The sequence below is a fragment of the Engystomops pustulosus genome, chromosome 4 (assembly GCF_040894005.1).
Source record: "Engystomops pustulosus chromosome 4, aEngPut4.maternal, whole genome shotgun sequence".
NCBI lineage: Eukaryota > Metazoa > Chordata > Amphibia > Anura > Leptodactylidae > Engystomops > Engystomops pustulosus.
The window spans coordinates 19149570-19169444 of NC_092414.1; the positions used below are offsets into that span (position 1 = coordinate 19149570).

General features: G+C 42.3%; 1 protein-coding gene and 1 long non-coding RNA gene across 4 annotated transcripts in view; one reads left to right on the forward strand and one right to left on the reverse strand.

Annotated features, from left to right (window-relative positions):
- The window catches only part of LOC140126203 (uncharacterized), a 112902-nt gene that overhangs the window by 84136 nt on the left and 8891 nt on the right, over positions 1-19875 (forward strand). The gene's annotated exons all lie outside the window — the stretch shown is intronic.
- On the reverse strand, positions 7445-17687 carry LOC140126201 (potassium voltage-gated channel subfamily A member 1). Of its 3 annotated transcripts, XM_072145397.1 has the most exons (3): positions 17319-17687; positions 14182-14296; positions 7445-13900 (listed from the first exon to the last, which is right to left on the reverse strand). In XM_072145397.1, exon 3 carries the CDS (start codon positions 13441-13443, stop codon positions 11974-11976), a length of 1470 nt encoding a protein of 489 aa, XP_072001498.1. In that variant the 5' UTR covers positions 13444-13900; positions 14182-14296; positions 17319-17687; the 3' UTR covers positions 7445-11973. The 3 variants fall into 3 exon arrangements, with proteins under 3 accessions (XP_072001498.1, XP_072001499.1, XP_072001500.1); XM_072145398.1 differs by lacking the exon at positions 14182-14296; XM_072145399.1 differs by lacking the exons at positions 14182-14296; positions 17319-17687 and adding an exon at positions 14419-14749.

Below are 19875 nucleotides of genomic sequence, written 5' to 3' on the forward strand. Positions count from 1 at the left end.
CATGAAATAGTACTACATCATACTAAACACTACTATACTGTGCTTTATACAATATAAATCCATGCTACAGTGTGTAATACTAGAGTGTATACAATGAAGATACAATTCTATATTAAATTACAGTGTACAAGTTACAATAATATACTGCAATATATAATACCATATAAAATATTCCCATAATATACTGTACTACACAACACTACACTATTCATATGTCCTCCACTCTAAAACATAAGGACCATATACAGACATTAAAGGTCCTTATGCACGGGCAGCGAGTTTCTAAAGCATTCTAGAGTCATGGAAAAAATTTATAGCCGTGAGCTTGATGGTCGGAGACAACTGGGTTTCCCATTTTTTGCTTAGTCTGTCACTTCACACGCTACACCCGTACATACAGCCAATATGCCTCTTACTGCGACAGTGGTGACATTATTAGGGCTGTTTTACCTTTAAATAGGAAATATTCCTTTAAAAAAAAAAAGCATCAAAATATAAAGCAGAAGTTTAGAGAGGGGATAACAAAAAAATGGGGGGGGGACAGTAAATTAAAGGCGTTGTATCACAATTAACATTCATATATAAGGGGACAAGTATCAATCTTGAAAAAAACACTTTAAATGTCTCGATAGTTGAGACCACCCACGTTGGGGCAAGTTCTCCTGACTTGCTTCATACCTATGTAACTCTCAGGTTTTAGAAGTCCTAAAGTCTAGGAAGTAGCCCCATACTTTGATCCATTGGGGCTCATTTACTAAGGGTCCATCGGACGCACTTTTGTCAGGTTTCCCGACGATTTCCGTTTTCCAACAAATTGCCGGGATTTTGACGCACACGATCGGATTGTGGCACATCGGCGCCGGCTTGCATGGGACAGAAATGGGGGGGGGGGCGTCGGACAACCTGATGGATTCGGACAAACCGCAGAATTTAAAAAAGGATTTGTGTTGCAAGATCAAGCACTCACATGCACTGGAAAGAAGAAGGTGAACTCCGGCGGACCTCGGTGCAGCAGCGACACATGCAGGAACTCGGACGCACTTAGTGAGTCGCGCCGGACCCGAATCCTCGTTGGACAACGTACCGCGGGATCGTGATAGGACCGGGTAAGTAAATCTGCCCAATTGACTTCTAAGGCACTTCTGGTTTGGCTTGGAGAAGATAGGGAGAAACTTGGATCCCCGAGCAGATCGATAGGAGCCTTAGCTATTGAACTCTTGAACATACATTTAGAAGGTTAATTTTGACCCGGCCCGTTTCATAACCACCTTCAACCAGACATGTCCAATGGCCTCACCTGGCCATTGGAGGCAAATAAACCCTTCTGTCCACCATATGATCCTCGCTATGGAGCCCATCTATCCAAGCACCTGGACCTCTCCCTCAGAGGTGATGAAAATCTAGAACAAAATCTAGCCAAAAATTCTTTGGCTGAGACATATCAATCTGTAGTTTCTCAAAGGACCCGGATAATCCTTTTATGTGGAAAACTTCTGAAGTTTCTACAAGGTTACCTAGATTTTTTTTTAAATACTAAGACTTCATAAAATCTCTCTGCCCACGGAAAATTTTTAGCTCCATAATTGTTGGCAGAAATAGACAAGCAAAATGAATCTGGAACGCTAAATAATTTCACCAACATCTTACAAATGTTACGTAGAAACGAAGCCTCCTACATGGAGCTGGAGCACAATATTCTTTGGCAGAGATACAAAGATATCTCACATCTCTGTTGCTTTGTCTCTCTCTCTCTCTCTGAATATTTTTGTCAATTTGTTCAAAGAAGGTCATGTACTTATGAGCTACACATCACACTCCACTAAAAAACAATATCTGCTGGGCAAACTCATCAAGCAAAAAGGGGAGCAAGAGGACCTCACCATGTTACTGTTTACAAAAAGTTGGAAAAATCTCAATGATGGTCAAGAAGTGTGCAAAGACAAGGAAGAGAGAAGAAAGAAGGTGAGGAGAAGAGAGAAGGTGAGGAGAGAGAAGGTGAGGAGGAGAGAGAAGGTGAGGAGAAGAGAGAAGGTGAGGAGAAGAGAGAAGGTGAGAAGAAGAGAGAAGGTGAGAAGAAGAGAGAAGGTGAGGAGGAGAGAGAAGGTGAAGAGGAGAGAGAAGGTGAGGAGGAGAGAGAAGGTGAGAAGAAGAGAGAAGGTGAGGAGGAGAGAGAAGGTGAAGAGGAGAGAGAAGGTGATGAGGAGAGAGAAGGTGATGAGGAGAGAGAAGGTGAGGGGGAGAGAGAAGGTGAGGAGGAGAGAGAAGGTGAGGAGAAGAGAGAAGGTGAGGAGGAGAGAGAAGGTGAAGAGGAGAGAGAAGGTGATGAGGAGAGAGAAGGTGAGGAGGAGAGAGAAGGTGAGAAGAAGAGAGAAGGTGAGGAGGAGAGAGAAGGTGAAGAGGAGAGAGAAGGTGATGAGGAGAGAGAAGGTGATGAGGAGAGAGAAGGTGAGGAGGAGAGAGAAGGTGAGGAGGAGAGAGAAGGTGAGGAGAAGAGAGAAGGTGAGGAGGAGAGAGAAGGTGAAGAGGAGAGAGAAGGTGATGAGGAGAGAGAAGGTGAGGAGAAGAGAGAAGGTGAGGAGAAGAGAGAAGGTGAGGAGGAGAGAGAAGGTGAGGAGGAGAGAGAAGGTGAGGAGGAGAGAGAAGGTGAGGAGGAGAGAGAAGGTGAGGAGGAGAGAGAAGGTGAGGAGGAGATAGAAGGTGAGGAGAAGAGAGAAGGTGAGGAGAAGAGAGAAGGTGAGGAGAAGAGAGAAGGTGAGGAGAAGAGAGAAGGTGAGGAGAGAGAAGGTGAGGAGGAGAGAGAAGGTGAGGAGAAGAGAGAAGGTGAGGAGAAGAGAGAAGGTGATGAGGAGAGAGAAGGTGAGGAGGAGAGAGAGAAGGTGAGGAGGAGAGAGAGAAGGTGAGGAGTAGAGAGAAGGTGAGGAGTAGAGAGAAGGTGAGGAGGAGAGAGAGAAGGTGAGGAGGAGAGAGAGAAGGTGAGGAGGAGAGAGAGAAGGTGAGGAGGAGAGAGAAGGTGAGGAGGAGAGAGAAGGTGAGGAGGAGGGAGAGAAGGTGAGGAGGGAGAGAAGGTGAGGAGGAGGGAGAGAAGGTGAGGAGGAGAGAGAGAAGGTGAGGAGGAGAGAGAAGGTGAGGAGGAGAGAGAAGGTGATGAGGAGAGAGAAGGTGATGAGGAGAGAGAAGGTGAGGAGGAGAGAGAGAAGGTGAGGAGGAGAGAGAAGGTGAGGAGGAGAGAGAGAAGGTGAGGAGGAGAGAGAGAAGGTGAGGAGAAGAGAGAGAAGGTGAGGAGGAGAGAGAGAAGGTGAGGAGGAGAGAGAGAAGGTGATGAGGAGAGAGAAGGTGATGAGGAGAGAGAAGGTGAAGAGGAGAGAGAAGGTGAGGAGGAGAGAGAAGGTGAGGAGAAGATAGGCTGAGAGATTCTAAGAAGCCATGGATATGTGGAAGACGTAGGAGATACCGTGAAGATCATAAAAATCATAAGCCAACAATTTTCTAATTTCATCGATTGTTAATGGAGGTCAGGGTAAGATAGGACATGGTAGAGGAGAAGAGAGTGGTGAGGAGCTGGAAGTGATTGTGATAAGCCATGGGATGTAGATAGAGGGCAGGTAGGATAGACAAGTCGAGGGGGAAGGAGAGGCTGAGGAATCCTGAGGAGCGAACAATGGGTGCAAGACGCAGAAGATAATGTGATGCTACAACATGGTTCCTAAAGTTCAGAAGAGGACCACCCTACTAGCTCACCACTCCCTGCTTACTTTCTTTGGCCCTTCAAAGTGTTGGTAGTCACCAGGAATTTTTCACCCAAAAGAGTAGCTTCTTTGTTAGCCGTGAGAGATAAAACTGGGTACGAAGAACTACAAAATAATTCAAGTTTTCGAGGTAAAAAGTGGCTTTAAGATCTACAACATTGACTCCTGATTTCAGATCCTCACCAGGATCAGTAAGACAACCCGCGCTGGTTCCAACTAACAATATTTCTAAGAACTTTGGAGAACCCCTTTAAGTTTATCGAGCGGCTGTAAATACATTGCCTCCCCCTGTGTGAATGTGAAAAACATGGACGTTTCGAGCATGAAAACTGCTGTTTTTTCTCATTTTTGACAAGATTTGTATACAGCTCCCGGGCTATTTTTAGTGGGAGCTGTCAGAGCAGTGAAAAGGGAATTCCTAATCATCTGTGTAATGCTGAAAGTTCCAAAAAAAAAAAAGTTTTATCTATGCAATGGAAACCATTTGCTATTGCAGATGCATCAGCTGGACAGTAAAATGACCCATATGCTAAGGCTTTGTTCACATCTGTGTAAGAGGCTTCCAGAATGTGTCGTAAGTGCTGGAACAGAAAGTTAGCAATATTTTTTCCCGTAAAATGAGGGACTCCTTGGCGGGAAGCTAGTGGTTAATGGGGTCAGGTGACACTTAAATTTGTAGTTCTTCTCTGATGATGGAGCGGAATATTGGAATTGACCGAAGCTGGTGTCAACAGACCTCAGTTGGAAGCGTTGTTGTGTAGCATGCGTGTTCCCCAGTAACGATGGGATGGACCAAGAAGCCGGGGAAATCCTTAACACATCCTCGGTTCCTGGCGCAGTCTAGAAGTACTACACAGGCATGGGGTAAGAATGCCGATCCACTATGCCGCCCAGCACAGCCCCTTTTTCGCCCCTCCATGACAAATAGGAAGTGGGCGTTGCAATTCTTGGCCTGACTATTTCACAGCTTATACGCCAGAAAACTGGAGAACGATCCCTAATAAATCTGATCCTTAGTGTTCCATATGTTCCCCTTTTAAAAGTGCAAGGCCAACATCCAAATTCCCCAACTCTCCTAAAATATCTGGGAGGCTCCCGAAATTGAGGAAACCCTCTGTAGTCTCAGAAGAGAAGGCAAATCCTCCAAAAGGGACCACAATGCAAGGTTCCTAGGTTATACGTGCCATATGGCCTATTCATGTTCAAGTCACATCCTCAAAAATTACCAACAATAAAAGTGCCTTTATCACATAAAGGGACATGTCCCATATAGAAATGAACATGGTTTAGGAAAAGGATATGCTGTGAATCCAAAATATGTGGGTTTGGCACACCGGTACAGTCACTGTTGGGCCTTGAACACTGAGAGAACCCAAAAACTACCCTACCACAAAAGCATGCGCAGAACAGCAGGCCTGTGCATCCCCAGCTTCGGAGCAGTGACCACGCAGGCGCGGGCCTGCTCTTCTGTGCATGCGCAGACTGCAGGATCGTCGGACGAGGGTGCGCAGCTACGAGCAGCTGCCCGCCGAAGATGGTGAGTAGGAGGAGAAAAGAGGCTACCGGGGCGTGGAGTAGCCTCCTCGTGTTATCTCAGATGCGGCTACTCCACGCCCCAGTAGCCGCATAATAAAATTAGCATAAAAGTTTGATAAAAGTAACTAAAAAAGTGCGGGGACGTGAGGATTAGCCCTTAAAAGGGCTATCCTCACGTCCCATTGATCCACCCACCAACCGATCTACCTTTATAGGTAGATTTGTGGTGGTAGGTTCCCTTTAACTCTCGATCAAAGTTCTGAGGAAATGACCTACTTTTCCTCTTGGTTTGTGGTGACGCATTAGATACATGCTATGTTTTTAAGCTGGTCATCTCTTGACACTCAACTCAAGATATCTTGGTCCAAGAGCAACAATATAGCAAGACACATTCAAGTTTGTAGACCAATACTATCCTCTCACCCACTCATTGGGTCATAATTTATCAAAAAGTTTCGAACAATGTTTCAATCCAAACTTTTGGACACAGATTGGATAAACAAAATAAAATAGATTCTGGTAAGAAGCTTGACCACCCCAGAAATATTATAGGAGAGGAGCATACATCTACCATAGAAACTTTTTAGAAAATTTTGGAAAATCTAAAACCTCAGAGACATCAAGAGAAAAGAAGAGGAAGACTCCTAGCTCAGGAGACAAGCTAAGGTAGTGCAGAAGAAGAAGTTGAAGGTCTACCACTATACCCAATGGGATCCAAAGTCCCCTGCCCCGAGAGACAAAAATATGAGTTTTGTAGGGTTGATCGAAAAGCTGAAAGCTTCAAATTATGTATCTAAATTATGTAAGGAGACAATAACAAAAATCCTAAACAATCTGAAGACATCAAACAGTAGACATGAAATTACAGTATTTTTCGGACTATAAGGCACACCGGATTATAAGGCGCACCATCAATAAATGCCTATAAAAAAAACTAGTTTCATATATAAGGTGCACCGGATTATAAGGCGCACCTGATAATAAGGATGAATGACCAGCAGGTGGCAGACCTGTGCACAGTTCAAGGCAGATGTTGTCTGTAAGTACGGTTCATAGATAAGGCGCACTGGACTATAAGGCGCACCTTTGATTACGGAGAAAATCAAAGAATTTTTGTGCGCCTTATAGTCTAAAAAATACGGTACTGTTAAAAAATTCATACAGTGGAGATGACTATACATAATTCCGCACCTATTCTAAACACACTGATCACACCCTATTACAAACACTAACATTACAACTAAATTAAAATTATACAGCCACGTTTGGATCTCAATGACATCATACGACCACTTTTTAACTATTATTTTCGTGACATAAATGATAAACAATTCAATTTGGAAAATAGAAATCTGATTGGCCGGTATGAGTCTCGCCTGATGACGCTGTTGTAAAAGCTATAACACAAGTTAATCAAAACATAAATATTTAAAATTCAGCCGAATATAAACAAATTCTTAAAGGGGTTTTTCGATGGTCATATCCATGAGATATATCAGATTGGTGGGGGACCTCTATGACCCTGTGATGACCTTGGAAAACTCAACTTTGTAATAAATATACATATAGTATACACCAAGTCCAATCTTTTTGTTGTTGCACCTTCACAGAGTTTCTCAAAAAAACATCAGCGTCACCGTTCTCCACAGGCTTTGAATGGTATGGCAGCTCAACTTCAGTCACAACAGATGGAATTTTTTTGGAATGAAACAAATCAATGATGTTGTAGTTTGAGAAAGTCGTTTCTTAGTAAAATAAAAATACAAAGAAAAATGTAAAAATAATAGTGCTCAAGAAGAATTTAAAAAAATAAGCTTTTTTTTCATATACATTCCTCTAAACGGAACCAAAAAGTTACATATTAAGCCCAAATTTTTGAAACAATTCTGCCCAACATATACCAGTTGTTAGGAATCCTTGAAGAACATCTATCACCAGGATGAAAGGCTGTATGCAAATGAGCCTGAGGGGCTCCAGGCTCCATAGCCATTAATGGAGCCTGGAGCCCCTCAGGCTCATTTGCATACAGCCTTTCATCCTGGTGATAGATGTCCTTTAACATAAATCATCATATTCATTTACAAAAAGTTAAGGCAATTTCACAATTATCATGGATTTCAACAAAACGCATTCAATTATCGAGCACAAATTCAGGAGTGAAGTTCATTTGTAAAAAAAATTATATTTATTTCGTACTTTTCTTTTAAATAACAAGCAATTTGTCAAGTGCACGTTCAGGTCTACAAAGACATTTGAGCGCATTTGAAAAAGGTAAGAGATTCTTCAGACTTTTTTTTTTTTTTTTTTTTTTTTTCAATTTTGCAGATCTGCATGCCTAGGCTATGAGACTTTATCCCTGTACTTCAAACATAGGATTATCCAAATGGGCGGAGTTACAATGAGAAAAAGCATCATTCACACACCCCAGACTGCACCCCAAGTAATGTACCCCTAACCTTTTCCAAAAAAAAAAAAAAAAAACAATTAAAAGAAATAAAAAAATTATAAATAAAAAAAACAATTCATGCAGCACTTTTTTTTTTTGTACTCATGCAGAAATATTAAGTCCTTAAAAACAAATTTATGGGAACCCCCAAAATCCTAGAAACCAAGTTGCTTTTTTGAGCCTTTGTTTGATGTTACTTTAACCACCTTATTCAGCTTCACAGAAAGAACATTTTATTGCAACTTTACTGAATGCAGCAATAATGTGATCTGAAAAACCAACAAAAACAATTAAAAATTTTTTGAAAAAGCTAGTTTTGTCCCGCCTTCCCGTGAAAAGGACAACCGACATTGTAATTTTTGCGGTTTTTTTGCGTTGCATTGTATTGGGAAGCTTAATGCCCTGTGTCGAGATTTGATAATTTTTGAAATTTTTGGGAAATGTTAAAATAAAAAGTCCATCTATGAGTGCAACTTCATCCAAAGACTCTCAAGTTAGAGAGTTACCAGGTCTTAGTTTTTTCCCTTTTTTTTATCATTTTTAAGACTTTTGCCTTCCTGAACCTTGTAGAAATATTATATTTTGTCTGTTGTAAAGGATTGTTTTTCCTGTGTTAAAATTTTTAGTATGACACATTCATTGATAACGGATTGGTGAGGATCCATAACCAATCACCTCAACAGATGAAGTGATAAACAGAGAATGGAACAGGAAGTAGACGACTTCAGCTGTCTGCTTCCTGTCGACTTCATCTGTCTACTTCCTGTCGACTTCAGCTGTCTACTTCCTGTCGACTACAGCAGACAGGAAGTAGACAGCTGAAGTCGACAGGAAGTAGAGGAAGTAGACAGCTGTAGTCTACAGGAAGTAGACAGCTGTAATCATCAGGAAATAGACAGCTGTAGTAGACAGGAAGTAGACAGCTGTAACCGACTGGAAGTAGACAGCTGTAACCGACAGAAAGTAGACAGCTGTAACCGACAGAAAGTAGACAGCTGTAACCGACAGAAAGTAGACAGCTGTAACCGACAGAAAGTAGACAGCTGTAACCGACAGGAAGTAGACAGCTGTAACCGACAGGAAGTAGACAGCTGTAGTCGACAGGAAGTGGACATCTGTAGTCGACAGGAAGTAGACAGCTCTATTTCCTGTGTAGTAGTCAGACCTGGTTACTGAAGATCAGCTCCAGGCCATTTGAATAGGAGCTAAGCTGCAGTGACTTGATAATACCACTACCAGGAGAATGGTGCTGTCTGGTTCCTTCTCTATTCTCTCTAGCCTCACCAATCTAATATTAAGGATGTATTCTATTAATGGGTTATCAATATTTTTGGCAAAAAAAAACCCCTCACCAATCAATTTTTTTAAAAAATTTTTACGAACTATTCTTCTTTTTTATATATATTATGGCATAAACTCACATAAAGATCTAAACACATTCCAAGGATAATTTTTTACCCCGGGTCAAAGATTGATTCTGATATTTAGAATATCTAGCTAAATCAGATTTCAAAGGCGGATTATGGAAAGATCTAGAATTAAGACCCTCATCCCCTCATCTAGCGGATAGCATTTGCCCTCTTTGTAAAAATAACTAAAGGGGTGGGGGGGGAGGGCCTTAAACGCACCATTAATTACTAGCCCATTATGTTAATACATCATCCTGAGTCTTATTTTGTTTATTATTACATACCGGGTACAAAAATTTTCCAAAAATAATGTTGGCAGTGTGCGTATAAATCATAGAACTCTGCAGCATAGCATTGCATATGTATTGGTGGATACCAAGGACCAAAGCTCAACGTAAGGAATGACTTTATAGGGGAAAAAACAAAAACAATGGCGGCTTGTTAAGTGCATAACTTTTCCCTTTTTTAGGCGAAAAAGTTTTTCAAAAATTTTTTCCTTACAGCACATTCACAATAGAAAAAAAAAATTGATTTTTTTTTTTTTTTTTTTTACTGTACCTCATTGCCAAAAGGAATATAAAGCAAAAAATATTAATACATATCGTCAACATCCAAACATACACTGGCCCTTTACACATTATCCATTTCCCCGAGGAGGGAAAAACACGCCCCCAATGGATCCGTCCTGGTAACGTCAACATTTTTTGTAATTTTATTTTTTTTTTTTACACTTTTTATGACTTTACGGTTCCTGTCCATTTTTTGATATTTTTTTTTTTCGTTTTTTAAATTTTTTTAGCTCTATTCGCGGAGGCACTTTCAGCAAGTCAGTGAAGAAAGAATAAAGGCACTAGCAACTATCTAGATCATTCTGTTCTCTAGAGTTTTCCTTAGCAAATTCTAGAGGGATACAATAAAAAAAAAAAAAAAAATTTCTATGGACGTCAAATAATAAAAGCTAAGGAGATGTCTGTGTTTTTTTTTTTTTTAATTTTTACATTTTTTTACCTTTTTAATGCATACAGTTAATGATAAATTACATTCTGACACTGTAGCGATATACATGCATCTGCACCAAATTCAGTAAGTCTACGCATTTCGCTTTGAGATTCTTCGGCATCGATACATACTGGTCGTTATCGACTTTTAAGAAGCCGTTTAATAACCCTAGGATTTTATCGTTATTTTTTTTTACTTTTTTTTATTTTTTTTTTATTTTAGAATTATGCCTGGAGATAAGTTTTATGCATATTTCCCTGAGATATACTACAAGGAAAACAAAAAAAAAAATTCATTAGGCCCTTAAATTCCATCTGGCTCCTAATCCAATATGAACGTTGACTTTTTTTAAACAAAAAATTTTTACGATTTTTTTTTTTTCTATAATACTGATATCATGCATAAATTACTTCAGATTACACCTTAGTCAAAGAGGCCATAATGCTGAATACTTTAACATGCGTGGTCTTCAGTTAAAAGGTTATCGTCTCCGTTAAATTTTTTATTTTTATTTTTTTTTTTTCGACTTACTATGCATTTACATACAGTACTGTAAATTACTAAATTTGAAATTGTAGGTTTTTTTCTCGTTTTTTTTTTTTCTCGTTTTTTTTATTTTTTCGGAAATCAGGAGTGCACTTTTGGTGAATGCAAACAATAGCGATTTGAAAAAAAAAAAAAAAGAAGAAAATGAAATGAAATCAAAAAAAAATTAAAAAAAAAAACTAAAAAACACAACATGAATCATGTTCTCTTCTTTGACGGGTAAAGAAGGCCGCAGCATCTTGCACTGAGGTCCATTGCATTTTCACATGAAAAGCTGAAGGGTTTTAAAAGGAAAAGCAAAAATAAAATGTAAAAAAAATAAAAATAAAAATAAATAAGAGAAAAACTTATCCCCCCCATATTGGTTGAGGTAACATTTCAGGCATGCTAGATTACCAAATAAATACAATTAGGTATCAAATCGAAAAAACATGCTAATGAGTTATACCATTGTGCTGTATTGCAACAAGAATGGGAGAGGGAAGGGGAGAAAGATTAGGGGGGTTGCATCCAAGTTTTGTGAACCAATAAAACAGAACATAAAAATCATGTTGATCTCATCTGCATATAAGAAAAAAACAAAAAAAACTCTAGCAGCAATTGCAGATGTACCGTATGTCTTTTTTTTTTTTCCATTTAAATGACTTAATATTGTATAAGTCCCCGTCCCTTTAAGATGAAGCAAAGTCATGGGTTTGATTCTTAAGGTGCTTTATGAATCAGTAGGTCATCAGTAAGTGCATAATATTTTCATTGGATAGTAATACACTTCTTCAGATTCAAAAGTGTTTTTTTTTGCATACTTCACGGTTAACCCTTTCCCTTTAGATGCACTTCCACCTGGATGCTCTACGCAGGTCGTCTTTGAAAAATTAAAAAAAAAAATAAAAAAAAAAATCTACAGTAAATCCATGCATATCTCTTTAAATCAAAGGGTCTCCGTTGGAAAAAAAAAAAAGTTAAGATCGACAAGCAAAAGGAAAGGGGGGATGGGTTAGAAAGTGTTACTTTTCTTATAACGCTTTCGACTAGGACAACTTAACCCATCCACCGGTTGGAAGAAGAAAAAAAAAAATATATTGAAAATTTAAAAAATAAAATGATTAATAGTTATCTTTCACGGATCCTGAAAGCTTCTTTGTTCGCTGAGCACAAATTTTTTCGCAATGCAACAAATGCATTAACGATGAGAAGGTAAAGCATTCAAAGACTTAGTTTTAAAGCATCTACAGAAAGTGGCAGAGCCATGGACAATCCTGCAGCTGTGTGGGGGGGTGGGGGGGCCTCCAATCTACACATCTGTCAGTAGCTTGCTTTTGTTAACACAGTTCTGATTGGCTACGGTGCAGTTGCCAGTTCTGAGATTGGCCTCTCTAAAGTTATCTATGCTATTATTCAGATCCTCTTCGATCTCCATGTACTCAGATTTGCTCATGGTAGAGGAGCTGCGTCGACTCAGATCACTGTCGGAGGCTAAATTGGGGGAACTAACATGAAGTAACTGAGCCTGTTCCTCCCCTTCAGTTTCTCGGTGGTAGAAGTAGTTGAAGTTGGACACGATGACAGGTACAGGCAGGGCAATTGTCAGGACACCAGCAATGGCACACAAGGAGCCCACGATTTTGCCTCCAATTGTCACAGGGTACATGTCACCATAGCCCACAGTGGTCATGGATACCACCGCCCACCAGAAAGCATCAGGGATACTTGTAAAATGAGAGTCATCCTCTTCTGCTTCAGCAAAGTACACTGCACTGGAGAACAAGATGACCCCAATGAATAGAAAAAAGATTAGCAACCCTAGTTCTCTCATGCTAGCTTTCAAGGTTTGTCCCAAAATCTGGAGGCCCTTAGAATGTCTGGAGAGTTTGAAGATTCTAAAGACTCTTACCAGTCTGATGACCCTCAGGATGGCCAAAGATGTTGCCTGCTCCCCTTTTTGGGGACCCTCTTGCTCGGCCATTTCAGTCCCCAAGGTGATGAAGTATGGGATGATGGCCACTATGTCAATAAAGTTCATGATGTTTTTGAAGAATTCCGGTTTGCTGGGACAAGCAAAGAACCTTACCACCAACTCAAAGGAGAACCAGATGATGCAGAGGGTTTCCACCACGAAGAAGGGATCCGTGAAGATGTTGGATTTGAAGAACACCGTACTGTTGTCCACCCTGCGGCTGAAGATGCGGTCTTCCTTCAACTCAGGCAAAGTCTCCAAGCAGAAAATAACAATAGAGATGAGGATTACCATGACTGAAATTATGGCAATGATCCTGGCGGGTCCTGAGCTCTCAGGGTACTCGAACAAAAGCCACACCTGACGCTGGAACTCTCTTTCGGGCAAAGGGCGCTCCTCTTCTTTTATAAAGCCCTCGTCCTCACGAAATTTTTCCATCGCTTCTTCCCCCAGTTCGTAAAACTTGATCTCTTCGGAAAACATGTCCAGGGGTACGTTGACTGGCCTTCGAAGCCTTCCACCAGACTGATAGTAATACAATATGGCATCAAAACTGGGCCTGTTGCGGTCAAAGAAGTACTCATTCCTAAGGGGGTCAAAATAACGCATCCTCTTTTTGGGGTTACCAAGCAAAGTATTGGGGAACTGAGCTAAGGTCTTTAACTGAGTCTCGAAGCGTAACCCGGCCACGTTGATGACCACCCGCTCACAGCACTCGTGGTCGTCATGGTCGGGCTGGTAGCTGTCTTGAGGGTGCCCAGGTAGGGCTGAGGTCTCGTCCATGTTCTCCCCGGCAATCACGGTCATTTTTCTGCAGGGGGGGAGGGGTGGGGGAGGAGGAGCTGCTAGGAATAACCACTTTGATGGTGCAGCGCCCCCCTTCTACCCCTTGACTTTGTTCTGTATAGACTGCCAGGTCCTTAAGTGTCTTCAAAGCAACAAACACAGTTTTGAGGAATACAAAAATCTTTCTACCTCCACCGATGCTTTCCACAGGAAATTTTTGGCAAAATAAAGAGTTTTTTTTTTATTTTTTTGGTTCCTCTATTGCAGCAGGTCACTTCTCCTATCTGACTCTACCATTGCTGTGATGCAGCCACAAGCTCCCCAAACGCTGCCGGTAGGATGCTACGGTCTTTGCCAACTCAGCAGATTTTTTTTTCTCTCTCTCTCTCTCTCTCTCCTCTTGCTTTCCCCTCCTTTTTTTTTTGTATTCACAGTTAGGTAAACCAGAAGATCACGCCAGTGCGGTAGTAGATGAATGCTGCAGGGGGAATAGAAGAAAACAAAAACAAAAAAAGAAGAAAAAAAAATAGAAAAGTACTAAAAAAGGGAGTAAAGACATGAGAAATATGGAAAACACTGAAAAAAAAAACACTGAAGGAGGTGTAGAAAACATGCAGGGTGCACATTCCTCTACAAGTTAAGTTCACAAGACGAACATTAGACAAATCACATTGGTGCAGTGCATAGATTTGCGGAGGGGATGGTGTGGGGGGGGGGGGGGGGGGGGGGGGGAGGTAAAGCCGGAGCGGTTCTCCTTACCTTGTGTGGGTGCTGCTGCTGCGGCTGCGGCAGGATGAGAAGTAATAGCAGGCTGGGAATGCGTCAAGCCTTGCAGTATACAGGGAGGCACATGCAAAGGCAAGCTCCTGTGCCCCTTAAATGTACAATAAAGCCCATGTTAGTCCCATGCCGCATGCTACGGGCAGGCTGCAAATAGAGAGTCATCCATAGGGAACCAAAAAAAAAAAACAAAAAAAACGACGCGTTAATCCTTACTCCTGGTCATTCCGTAGCGCGGAGCGGCGGTCCCTGGGATCCGCAGACCAGCTGCATCCTAGGAGTATAGCGCTAATGAGCTCGCCACGGCTAAGGCTGAATACATTAAGAGAGGGAATAGAGCAAACTCTAACCATTTATTGACGTTGCAGGATCAGCAGAAACATGAGAGCTGTTTGGTGCAGGCAGGAACAGATCCTCCCTGGGTATCACAAGTCCAGCCATTCAAAATACTACATCCTATAGGCTTTTAGTGCTAAGAGACGGTGGGGGGGGAAAAAAACAAGGCAGTGTTTTTTTGTTTTTTTTCTAAGGGGATTCACATTGAGACGCAATGCAGGCAGCATGCAATGCAAGCAACAGACCCCCCCCTACCTCCTCCTTCCTTCCTTTCTCCTCCTCCACCTCCTACTCCATGTGGGCATCCAGCAAATGATCTATTAGCCATGATCACCCCCACCAACAATGTGAACATGATGTGGGAGGAGAAAGACGGCTTCACGTGTATGAGCACAACCAGCAAACAGTCCACAAGAGGCAGCGCCGGGTGCCACTTACATGCATGGCATGGCTTTACCGCTGCGCACCCAGCCATGCACCATACACCTGATGCCCCTTACATCAACAGCTCTGCTGCAATATCCAAGATGAGATCACCCTCACCCCAGAGCTCAGTCATCTGCAATGGTGGCCAGGACCTCCCCCCAGAATTATTGATAGGAATCATCTGATAGGAGAGTGATCCCTCGGCTTGGCTGTCCACTAGCACTCAACGCCATCCACCTGAACGCTGAACTACTCCATCAGGAACAATGTGCACCCCTTTTACAAGTTATTGAAGTCTGCACTAGTAGCAACTAAGCCATGGATGGCATAGTCTACTACAAAACTGCACCAGGCACCCAAGTGCACCTATGACTTCATTAAGACACATCCTCCACCAGTCACACTTGTACCCCTCTACTCCACCAGTGGCCTAGTGCACCCATGTCTCAACATCTACCTCTGTACTCCTTAAGTCATCAAGTGCACCCCTTAATTCCAATAGTCTCAACATGAACTCCTTTACTACACCAGTCATCTAGTGAACTCCTTTATTCCAATAGTCTCAATATCAACTCTTTTACTACACCAGTCATCTAGTCCACCCCTTAATTCCAATAGTCTCAACATCAACTCCTTTACTACACAGTCATCTAATGCACCCCTTTATTCCAATAGTCTCAACATCAACTCCTTTACTACACCAGTCATCTAGTGCACCCCTTTATTCCAATAGTCTCAACATCAACTTCTTTAATACACAAGTCATCTTGTGCACCCCATAATTCCAATAGTCTCAACAACAACTCCTTTACTACACAGTCATCTAGAGCACCCCTTAATTCCAATAGTCTCAACATGAACTCCTTTACTACACCAGTCATCTAGTGCACCGCTTTATTCCAATAGTATCAACATCAACAACAGTCATTTAGTGCACATCTTCTCTTAGCTATTTACTACACCAATCAACTACTGCACCTCACCAGTAGGGATGCAACAGCCATTAGTCAAGTTGAGCCTCTTGCCTCAGGCAGCACCACCTGCAGCAAGATGGGGGGCAGCATCAGGGGTGCAGTCACTTGAAATAGCGTTTCTTTGCATTGGATATCAGCAGGGGGTGTGAGACACTGTATGGAGAACCTACATACTTATACTACTACTGCATAAGGTGGAGGGGGCACTGTTCCATAACTTGCCTCAGGCAACAGAGAGTTTCACCCCTGCTCACCCAATGCCTCTTTCCAAATCACTAGTCTTAACTTCTACCCTCTGTACTCCACCAGTAACTCAGTATACCACATTAATTCACTGTACCCAACATGTACCCCCTTACCACACCACTCACTACAACCATACAACTTACTAGACTCAACATCTACTCCCTTACTCCACCGCTCACTACACCCATACAACTTACTGGACTCAACAACTACCCCCTTACCACACCACTTATTACACTCATACAATTCAACAGACTCAACATCTACCCCATTACTCCCCCACTCAAAACCCCCATGCAACTTACTGGACTCAACATTTACCCCCTTACTACACCTCTCACTACACCCATACAATTCACTGGAATGAACATCTACCCCCTTACTCCACCACTCACCACACCCATACAACGTACTAGACTCAACATTTACCCCCTTACTCCCCCACTTAAACCCCCATACAACTGACTGGACCCATACTCCACCACTCACTACACCCATACAACTGACTGGACCCAACATTTACCCCCTTACTACACCACAACCTACACCCATACAATTTACGGGACTGAACATCTACCCCCCTTACTCCACCACTGACTATACCCATACAACACTCCATCACTTACTACAACCATAGAACTGACTGGACTCACCCCATCCAATCCTTCAGTCACTCAGTATACCCCATCAATTCACCAGACCCAACATCTACCCCCTCACTCAGTGCACCCCATCAATTCACCAGACCCAACATCTACCCCCTCACTCAGTGCACCCCATCAATTCACTGTACTCAAAACACATCTCTGCACACATCTAGTCCCCCAGGACTCCCCTTGGCACAACCAGTCATCCAGAACACAGATCAATGATCACAAGAACCCCTAACTTACAAAGCACCTCCAAACCATTCATCCAGCTTGCAATAGCCCATGATGAGAGGACCCCCTGCCAGGGCACCCCTACACCAGCCCAATAATCCAATGTTTCTGCCTGCAGTACAGGCAAGCAATCCTCAGTCCTCCCCAGTCTGCTGCAGTCCTCTGCCTGCCCGACAATTGATTTTAGGTTCATAGATGAAGAGGCACAGAACCCGACAATTGATTTAAGGTTGCTAGATGAAGAGGCACCTACCATGGTCCATGATCAGGACAGGTCAGGGGTTACATGGTGGGCTTGTGGCTGTTTGCTTCCTTCCACATTGCGATGCAGTACAATGGAGCAAGATGCCAGCACTGAGACTGCTGCTGCTTGTTCTGCTTCTGCTGCTGCTGCTGTGTCTCTCTCATTCCCCCTTCCAGTTCTCTCTGCAGCACTCTCCACAGCCTGCATACTATTCTGTAGCTGGATTCCCAGCTGTGGCTGTAAAAATGCTAATGACCTGGCTGTGCAGACTGTTCACAGCGTGGGATCCGGTACAGAGCAGTCATGCCTGCTGCCTGTGTGCACTGTGTCAGGGATTGTCATGGATGGAGGTGCCTGCGCTGCTCATCAGGATTCTTGTCATTGTGTCACCACAGTCTCTGCAGAGATCTCTGCTGGCAGCAGCTTTCCCTAGCAAATCACTTGCCAGCTGCTGCAGAAGCTCTTGAAAAATCAGAGCAATTCAGCCAAATAGATTCAGAAATCTGACTTTAGGTCATCTGAAATGACCTAAAGTCATTTCACAAATGCTGGGATGGATCAGTGTTCTGGAAAAGCTGGGTGATCCCCCACTGCAGCTCGTACAGGGGTGAGATGCCATGCAGGAGACTAGGAAAGCTGGATAAAATGAAGTGCTGGATGGGAATATAAGGAAAGGTCATTCTATAGTAGGGTGTAGTTAATATTGTTTTATATAGGTAATGGATACTGAGATGTAATACCAGACAGTACCTATGGACAGTGGGGGCGCTGTTTCCCTCATATAATAATAATTCCTTTATTTAAATAGCGCAAATCCGTCCCTGTCCCCATGGGGCTCACAATCTAATCTAATCGAGTTTTATACAGATAATGGGGACTGAGATGTAATACCAGACAGTACCTATGGACAGTGGGGGGCGCTGTTTCCCTCATATAATAGTAATAATGACTTTATTTATATAGTGCACACAGAGATGGCAAATCAGTCCCTGTCCCCATGGGGCACACAATCTAGTCTAATCGAGTTTTATACAGGTAATGGGGACTGAGATGTAATACCAGAAGCATCTATGGACAGTGGGGGTGCTGTTTCCCTCATATAATAATAATAATTCCTTTATTTATATAGTGCACACAGATTACACAGCGCTGCACAGAGCTTGGCAAATCGGTCCCTGTCCCCATGGGGCTCACAATCTAATCAATCTACCAGTGGGAGTGTGGGAGGAAACCAGAGGACCCGGAGGAAACCCACACAAACACAGAGAGAACATACAAACTCTTTGCAGATGTTGACCTGGATGGGACTTGAACCCAGGTCCCCAGCGCTGCAAGGCTGTAGTGCTAACCACTGAGTGCTACCCAAAAAAAGCTTCATGTAACATGGAGCAAGTTATCCTTCATCAGGCGGATAGTGAAAAATATGATGTGGCACCTGATGTGGATGGTGCTAAATTATGGTCATCTAAAAAAATGCCCACTTTAGGGGAAACCTAGGTAGATCTTCACTATACACAGTATGTACCCTAAATTTACACATTCTATAGACATGGAAAATGTGAATATTAGAAGTCAAATCTATTTATACCTTAAAAATCAGTTCTTGTTCCATTAATTTTTTTTTTATTACTGACACAAAGCACCAAGTCCCCTGCTTTACTCCACACAGCCACCACTAGAAGGAGCTTACTAATTGAGTTCAATAATAATAATCTTTATTTACATACCGCCTTCATATTCTGTAGCACTTTACCAATCATGGGGGACAAATACAAACAAAATAAGACATTACAGAGTAAAACCAACAGATAACTTGTATACAGTGAGCTCCCCCCTGTGGCGGATTCAGGCAGCAGGAATCTAAACAGAAGATTTGGAGGTAACGAAATGAAATGAAATGTTGAAACTGAAAATATACCGCCATGAAGACAGTATTATATTTGCAAACAGTACTTTTTTTTTGTCAAATTGGTGTTTAAGAGTAGACTGTGTGGTGTGGATGTGCTCCTCAGGGGCGGGGCCAGATATTTTTATGCGGGAGGCAGCAGTTTTAGAATGCACCCTTGAAGTTACTCATGACACTCCTCATCATTACGTTTTCTCGGCAAACAACATGCACACTGTGTTATGGACTAAACTGAGGGGATAACATGATAGAAAATAGAAAGACCTAGCCACGCCCACGCAGAACCATTGACTTTTAGCTGAAAAGTTACATAGTCTTTATTTGAAGAGGCAGTGGCGTAACTAGAAGCTGATGGGCCCCAGAGCAAAGTCTGTGCCAGGCTCCTCACTATAATGTATGGTTTATAGTAATAGTCATCTCATATGGGAAAGTAACACCAGAAGGGCCTCCTACACCTCTTGGGCCCGGGTGCGACCGCAACCTCTGCACCCCCTCAAGTTACGCCCCTGTGAAGAGGGCAGTTGCCACATTGAGTTTCCGTATTTTAATTTCCAATTTTTTAATACACACAAGATACTCGTATACTTGGATCATAATAATACTGTAATAAATTAATATTATGATTATGATAAGTGAGCACTTGTACATCCACAGGGCCCA

Excerpts from the sequence above, each read along its gene's own strand:
- LOC140126201 (XM_072145398.1), bottom strand. The coding sequence starts at position 13,443 with ATGACCGTGATTGCCGGGGAGAACATGGACGAGACCTCAGCCCTACCT.